Consider the following 7,816-nt stretch of genomic DNA (forward strand, 5'->3'; position numbering starts at 1 on the left):
CTATCTTTTTTGAGATAACAGGAAGAGCCCCCCAAATGCAGCCAAGATCACTCCTACCCTAGAATGACCCTTCCCTGCCCTCATTCTAGCACTCCCTGGCCGTAGTGTCCACTTTAGAAAACACTCGGTAGCTCGAGAAACAATCCAAGAACAGAGCTCAACATTGCCCAGAAACCTAACGGTCCCTTTTGTCTCCCTAGCATCTGTACCAAGAACTTCTGTTCGCTGTGAGCAGTGGCCCTGTCTGGGAGGAGTGACCATATCTGGGAGAAGTCCAGGGCAGAGATGAGAGTGCCAAATTCACCATGTGTCCTGCATGAAAAGTCACATGGCCACGCTGAGTCAAACTTGGGTTTCTGGATTCTAGAACGAACAGTGTGAAATGACGGGTAACCACTAGATATAAAGTAATTTAAGGGTGTTTATTTGGGAATAGGAATCAGAATCCAGTTTCACAACTGAGGGAGAGACCACTCTTGTCCATCTATACTGGAGAGGAAGTCTCCTTGGTTCCTACCCAACCAGAGAACTCAAAAGCTGAAGGAGACAAGCAATGGGCAGACAAGTGACAAGGCCAATGGCGAGTCCTACAACCACTGGTCCTTAGCCTGGCTGCTGATGCTGTCGCTCCAGCTCAGGCAAGCACAGCAGCACTGCTGGTTTTCTGACCAGCAGAAGTCAGAACATCAGAGATCAGGATTTTTCTGCAAAAATACTATTTTAAAAGTGGAATTTGCTGGAAACAAAAGGCAGTAGAGGGTAGTTCTCTGCCTACTTGTCAGTAGCATGCCATGCTCTCCTGGGCTTTTTTTCCTGCCACAGGGAGGTCTTGGCCCAACTACTTCACTAAGGTGTGGAAAGGAACAATCCTGAACACCCACCCAGGACCAGGAAAGTGCCAGGGCACAGTTCCCAGGATGTCATCCTGGAGCCAACCAGTGGGAGGTGGGATCTGTACTCAGGTCTCACTCCAGATGAGGGCAGGAGAGTGAGCTTCTTTGCACCTAAGGTGGTTCTGAGGGGGGGAAGACTGGGTCAGTGCAGGGGACCAGCCTGGAACTGATCTATTCCAAAATCTTCTGCTGCCTACAACCCTCTCCAGTTGCCCACTCATGAGGTTTCAGACCGGTGACTCTTCCTGTGAATGACTAGTTGGGACTTCCAGTCGAAGCCACAACCACAGTCACTACAGAAGTGACGCCGCTGGCCAGTATGGCTCTTCCGGTGGATAACCAGCTGAGACTTCCAGCTGAAGCTGCGCCCACACTCGTCACATACGTAGCTTCTGGGGCCTGTGAGTGTGCACCGGAGATGGCGAGGCACAGCGGGCTCCTGGGGGCCCTTCGGCAGCTTCTCAGTGGCCCCTGAGGCCTGCACTTGGGCACATGCATTCTGCCCCCCGGCATGGGTCCGGAGGTGGATAACGAACACTGACTTCCAGTCAAAGCCTTGGCCGCACTGCTCACACATGTATGGCTTTCTCAGGGGGCCACTGTACTCAGGCTCTGCTCCTAGAGGTGCAGGCTGGCACTGAGTGGTCCCAGACAGGCCAGCCCAGGCCACTGGACCCAAGCCCTTGTGGTGGCTTTGCTGCTCCTCTCCTGGGGAGGCAGCAAACCAAGGTTGCTCTGACATCAGCCAGCCCCCCGCCCTGTATTTGGGGTGACAGGGGTCCCACCCACATAGAGAAACTCACCGGAGCAGCGGTCTCCTTGGCCTAAAGAGCTTTCGTGCATCACCCCTGGCGGAGCCTTCCTGGCTGTTAACCCTGCTGGGATGGGGGCCCATCAGGCCTAGTGCTGGCGTAGGGTGGGCAGGGCGTGTACAAGGCGGGTGGGGTTCTGGCGGGCATCAGGGAGATGGGGTGAGCAATGAGGTGCACTGGAAGAGCCCAGCAAGGATAGGGGTAGCGAGGGGCTGGGCCTGGGCTCACCCAGGGAGACCACCGTGCCGTACTTCTCCAGCATCATGTCCCAGGACAGCTCCTTCTGTGATGGCAGGTGACCTGAGCCCTGCCTGCCTGGGGCTGCAGAGGAAGCCGAGTGCTGGGAAGCAGACAGGAATAGGCTGTCCTTCAGTTCTCCTGGTGGATGTGGCCAGCACCCATCCCTTTCGGCCACCCCAACCACTTTCTGGCAGGCTGAAGCTGAGGACCCCTGGGAAGAATTCAGGGCAGGCCAAATGTGACAGATGTGGCTTGAACAGTGAGTGCTGCATAGAAAGCAAAAAGCCAGGAGACCCCAGGGGATCCCAGTCACCTCTCAGGAGGAATAAGAGGGCACTTTCTTGCGGAGGCTATTCCCTGGTGGGGACTAGCTGTCAGGACTCAATAGTGCAATCACACTGATGACAGACATAGTTGGGAGGAGAGACCCTCCTTTGTGTTTCTACAGAGCAAGCTGAGGCCTAGGGCTATGTTTGTGCAGCCAGTCACCTTCACAAATTATATCAAGGACCCAGCCATGAGGTCTGCCCTAATTTCTCAGATTCCCCTCTACCAAGGCTTCATGAGGCTGGAGAAAATAATCCTGACAAATGCTGCAGTGACACTAGGGGAAGGAAGGTGACAGGCCCACCAGGACCTGGATGCTGTGACCTTCCCATTTGCCTTCGTTTCCAAACATATCATCAGGCTGTGGAGGGAGCCAGGGACACGTGAGTAGGATCTGATGGAGGAAGCTTTCTTTCCTTTTTATTTTTTATGGGGAAGGGTCCCCCAAACAGTGTTCAGGCAGCCTCAGGGCCACTCCTAGAGAACTATCTCCACATCACTGAGAAAAAGGAAAGTACATCCTCATCAGCTCTCTCCACTGGCCAACTCCCAACCACAGAGATGTAAATACCCAGAGTGAACTAGACTTCTGTAGTCCACATTCAAGAGCCCTGAACTTGGAGCAACAGGCTTAGATGAGTTTGTGCGTCTGGTTAGATGCAGTCTGGGGTTGGAAGGACTTGGAAGGAAGGCCCAGGAGAGAGCAGACGTTTTGGTGAGAAACCTGGGATTTTTGTTTTCAGTCAAGCCTGTTGAGGAGACTAGGCTTCTATGTGACCATCAAGGTCAGTGATCTTGTTCCCTTCCCTAGACCCAGCTCAGGGTTAAGTAAGCCAACCCTGATCAGTTTCACTGAACCAAACTTCTGCTCTGTAACCAACACACCTCCCTCCTGAACAGAGACCAGCACTTTGCCCCGCAGCCCACCATGGAGGCCCACAGGCAGCCCATAGGGCAGCAAAGAGCAGGAACTGTAGGTGAAAGGCACTGACAAGCTAGCTGGTGGAAGTCTGCCTGTCTGCCTGCCACAAACTACTCTCTCATGAGGCCAGCATGCACCTCTTTCCTAGGGCTGCTCACCGTAATCCTGGGTGCTGGGAAAGTAGTCGACATCAGTTTCTGGTGTCTATGGTGCCCCTCCTGAGATGGTGGTGGAGCTGAAGAGCTGCAGGGCACTAGGAAAGGAGGTGCACAGGACTCAGAAGCAGGGAAAGAGGCAGTGTTGTATCTTACCAGAAAGAACCTCCAGCCCCCTACCCTACACCTGCCCCCAAGGCAGCCCTGGAGACAATATGCATTGATCCCTGGAGAGGGCCTGTCTCCTGCTCTGGGGCAGTACATCCACCATCCTGCATGAAACCCTATCCTAGTACCACCTCCCATGGGAACCCCACACTCCTACCTGGGCCCCCAGCCCTGATGCCATTCTCTCACCTGTTTCCTGCCCATCAGTGTCGGGCTCTTCCTTCACACAGTGGTGGAATAGAACAGGCCTCTCCTCAGGGGCTGCCTGAGTGGGCTCCCCTGTCCCTGAAGGGCAGGGGCTGCCCAAGAGCTCCTCAGTAGTCTCGGCTGCTGGGAGCATCTCTCGTTTCAGCACATGGGCTGTGATCTGAAGGGGAGATCCAGTCACTGGGGCTGGCCTCTGGATCTGTCCCTCCAGGGCCACCAGCCACACTCACCCAACCCAGCAGCTGCTCAGGTTCTTGCTGCAGGCCCTCGACCAGGGCAGCAGCCGTATCAGGGCTTCCTGGCTGCTGCCCCCTCACCCAGGCCTGGATCTCAGGGGGCAGCGCGCTTAGGAACTGCTCCAGCACCAGTAGCTCCAGCATCTGCTCCTTAGAGCGCACCTCAGGCAGCAGCCACTGGCGGCACAGCTCCCAGAGCCGGCTCAGGGCCTCTCGGGGACTAGCTACATCCCAGTAGCAGAAGCCTCGGAAGCGCAGACGAGCTGCCTCCGGCTCCTCCAGACTGGCTGCGGGGTCCATGAAGGCAGGCTCTGGAGAGCCGGGGGCACTGTGCAGCTCCACCAGGGACCTGCAGAATAGGAGGAAGACTGGAAGCCAACAGGCCAGAGCTTCGTGCAGTTTTGTTTTGTATTTTTTCAGGGCTGGTGACAGTATAGCTGTTAGCGCGTTTGTCTAGCACACTGCCGACCGTGGTTTGATCCCTATAATGGTACCTCGAGCCCTGCTGGGTGTGATCCCTGAGCACTGCTGGGTGTGGCCCCAAACAGAAAAGGTTTTAAGTGGGACATGGTCAGTTAAATAGATGAATTTAACTTCATCCCAAATTGCAGCAGCCTGAGAGCACTGAATGAACTAGAATACATTGTGTAGAGAGATTCAGCCCCTTAGCTGGGGATGGTGTGAGGCCAAGAAAGCTTCAGGAGGACTCAGTGCTGCCTGAGTCCTGAAGTAAGGAAACCTGCACCTGTGCTGGCAAGTAATGTATGCCACGGAGCTTCAAGGAACTGCAAACACGTGGGTCAGGCTAGAGAGCTGGGCAAGAGCATCCCAGGGTTCGGAAAGTGCTGCGGGAGGATTGAGAAGGAGCCACACGCAGAGGCAGGGCAAGGGAGAGGCATGAGGGAAGGGAGCGGCAGCACGAGCGCATGACTAAAAGGGGGAGCTGCGTGGGTGGATGTGCACCGCGTCGGTGACCCCGGGAACTGTGGGAACTCACACTTCAGGACCCGGCACGTACAAAGCAAAGCAAAACTGGGAGACAGTTTTCTGGTGCTGTCAATGGAGCCCGGGAGTCCTCGCGGGCCGGTCGGCTTAGCCAGCCAGGCCCGAGGCGGCGGTCTTCCAGAGGGGGTGCTGTGTTTTGGACAAGAGGGGTGGAGCGTTCAAGACGAGAAGACAGACCCGGACCCTCCCGCCAAGGAAAAACAGCGCCCAGACCCACAGACCCGCTCGCCTCCGCGCAAGCCTCACGCTTCTTCCGGCATTGGGCCCACCCACCCCGCGCACTGCCATGGCAACGCCGCCCCGGCCAATCCCCAGAGCACGCCCTCTCGGCTCGGACTACGTTTCCCGTGCGCCACCGCGAGCGAGGCCACTTCGGTGTCTGGCGGCGGGCGCTCATTCCCGGGGCCTCTCCCAACTGCAGCGCTCCGTCCGTCTTGAGAGTTACATGCAGGAAATGGAGCTGAGGTCCCCGCCCCCGGTTGGCGGAGACTCTCGGCGCGTCCGCGACCCAGACTACTCACCCGAGGCCGACACCGACGGCGCGTGAGGATATCGCGCGTGCGCAAAACGACGCAGATGCCTATTGGCAACCGGGAAGGAGCGTGACCTCCGGCCAATCAGGCCTGGCACTCGGCCCAGGCCCCGCCCCCGGCACTCTTTGGGGGGTGTGGAGATGCGGTTTGGGTGCCACACTGGGCGGTGCTTAGTGTTCTACTGTCTCTGAGCACAGGCTCGGGAATCACTCCTGGCGGTGCTGGGGGATGGTATGGAATGCCCGGGATCGTGACCTAACAGAGCTGGCCGCGTGCAAGTCCCCAGTGATCTTCTAGAGATTTTTCTCACTGTTGGGGCCTCCCTTTAGAAATCGCTCTGCATTCCGCTTCCACCAAGTTTCCAAGAAAACAGTGCGTGCCCCTGGGGGCTTTGGCAACCTGGGTAGTGTTGTTGGCCTATAAGCAGGCAGGAGGTCCCAGGAGAAAACTAGGTGTAATCAGAAGGGCAAACCTCACCCCCAGGGCTTTCTTCGTCCCTTCCGGGTAATTATCCATCAAGGAGGGTGCATAACTTCATTAGACCTCTGAGGAGAAACACTACAGACTGGGACCCAGGTGGGTATCCATTATTATTCTGATTTTGACTCAGTCTCAGACATGGCCTTAATAACAATATTACCAGGAAATGGCATTCTGTCCAGGTTTATGGGACACACCTGGTAACCAAAGGTGACCTTCATCTCCATTAAGTTTTTGTTTTGTTTTTTTCAGGGCTGGTGATAGTATAGCTGGTAGGGGACTTCCCTAGCTCACTGCTGGGATTTGATCCCTATAGTGGTACCTAGAGCCTTGCTGGGTGTGATCCCTGAGCATTGCTGGGTGTATCCCTTAAAAAAGGTTTTAAGTGAGACAGGGTCAGTTTAGTGGTTATTCATCAAGATGGACGAATTTAACTTCATCCCAAATTGCAGCAGCCCGAGAGCACTAAATGAACTAGAACACGTTTGCATGCAAGAGGCCTGGCTTGGGACTATATCTGAAATACCATATGATCACTTAAAGTAGGGATGGAGTGACAGTCAGCTGTACTGCCAGGTGTGGCCTAAAAACCAAAACAATAAAAGAATTAAAAATTCTAGGAACAGGTATAAAAAAAGAGTTAGGACATGGGTTCCATCTCTGGCATTTCATATGATTTCTGATCAGAGCCAGGAGTAACCCCTGAGCACTGCTAGGTGTGGCCAAAAAAATTTTCCCCTCAGGGCCAGAGACACATTGATCTCCTGAGTCCAACAGTCCTGATCTCTGAGCACAGAGCCAGGAGTAAGCCCTGAACACAGCCAGGTGTGGCCCAAAAACAAAAATTCCACCAGTCCTTGGTTTTTTCTGAATTCTGTGATCTTACTCATTGAGAGCTACACCTTTATGTTTTTTTTTTTCTTTTTGGGTCACACCTGGTGATGCACACGGGTTACTCCTACCTCTGCACTGAGGAGTTACCCCTGGCAGCGCTCAGGGGACCATTTGGGATGCTGGGAATTGAACCCGGTTGGCTGCGTGCAAGGCAAACGTCCTACCCACTGTGCTCCAGGCCTGAAAGCTACACCTTTATGATTGGGGCTTGTCAACTTGTCCTGGTGGTGTTACCAGACTGAATTGTAGGGGAAGAGGGAGCCTAGGTGTTCTCTGCAAAAAGTGCTCATTATGAGGAAGAGTCAGCCTCTAAGATCTAACCAACTAGCTCTCCAGCTATCTTTGTCACGTCCTTGGAGTGGTGTTGGCTTTTGGGTCACACCCAGTGGTGCTTAGGGCTTACTCCTGGATCTGCATTAAGGAATCAGAGCTGGGGTACCAGAGATGGAACCTGAGCCAGCTGTGTGGTAAGTAAGCACCCTACCCAGTCTACTATTTCTCTGACCTTTTGAAAAAATTAAGAGAAAGGCGACGGGCAGTATGTGGAGTCACCAAAATGGGATTCCCAAAACTGTTTTGTTTTGGTTTCAGACTACACCCAATTGTCCTAAGGGGACCAAATGGGTTCTGTGATCAAATTCAGGTCTCTAGTTGGCAAGGCAAGCACCTTTCCTGCTGTACTCTTTTCTCAGGCACCAAAACAGGTAGTCTTGGGGGCAGAGATAGAGCAGTTAAGTAGTTAGGGCTCTTGTTTGCTCCTAATTCCATCATTGTGCATCTGCCTTTCTCCAAATTGGTGACCTTTCCCCATTGCTTTCCCACTTACACAGTCACTGTGGAAGCTTTTTTACAATGCTAACACGTTTGATTTTTTTTTTTCTTTTTTGGGGCAAACCCGGCAATGCTCAGGGGCTACTCCTGACTGCAGGAACTACTCCTGGTGG

General features: G+C 54.2%; 1 protein-coding gene across 3 annotated transcripts; it reads right to left on the reverse strand.

Annotated features, from left to right (window-relative positions):
- Nucleotides 1-409: 409 nt before the first annotated feature.
- On the reverse strand, nt 410-5,613 carry ZNF446 (zinc finger protein 446). 3 transcript variants are annotated; one of them, XM_056136388.1, is made up of 7 exons: nt 5,487-5,613; nt 3,955-4,309; nt 3,707-3,884; nt 3,353-3,447; nt 1,934-2,045; nt 1,697-1,768; nt 410-1,601 (listed from the first exon to the last, which is right to left on the reverse strand). In XM_056136388.1, exons 2-7 carry the CDS (start codon nt 4,258-4,260, stop codon nt 1,111-1,113), a joined length of 1,254 nt encoding a protein of 417 aa, XP_055992363.1. In that variant the 5' UTR covers nt 4,261-4,309; nt 5,487-5,613; the 3' UTR covers nt 410-1,110. The 3 variants fall into 3 exon arrangements, with proteins under 3 accessions (XP_055992363.1, XP_055992360.1, XP_055992362.1); XM_056136385.1 differs by having other exon boundaries at nt 1,697-1,771; XM_056136387.1 differs by lacking the exon at nt 5,487-5,613 and adding an exon at nt 4,958-5,146 and having other exon boundaries at nt 1,697-1,771.
- Between the last annotated feature and the right edge of the window lie 2,203 nt (nt 5,614-7,816).

This window comes from Sorex fumeus, unplaced genomic scaffold (assembly GCF_029834395.1).
Source record: "Sorex fumeus unplaced genomic scaffold, SorFum_2.1 ptg000122l, whole genome shotgun sequence".
Lineage (NCBI taxonomy): Eukaryota > Metazoa > Chordata > Mammalia > Eulipotyphla > Soricidae > Sorex > Sorex fumeus.

Excerpts from the sequence above, each read along its gene's own strand:
- ZNF446 (XM_056136385.1), bottom strand. The coding sequence starts at position 4,260 with ATGGACCCCGCAGCCAGTCTGGAGGAGCCGGAGGCAGCTCGTCTGCGC. Across the intron at positions 3,885-3,954 it reads CTGAGCAGCTGCTGGGTTGG|ATCACAGCCCATGTGCTGAA; the intron begins GTGAGTGTGGCT and ends TCTCCCCTTCAG. Across the intron at positions 2,046-3,352 it reads TCCCAGCACCCAGGATTACG|CACTCGGCTTCCTCTGCAGC; the intron begins GTGAGCAGCCCT and ends TCTGCTTCCCAG.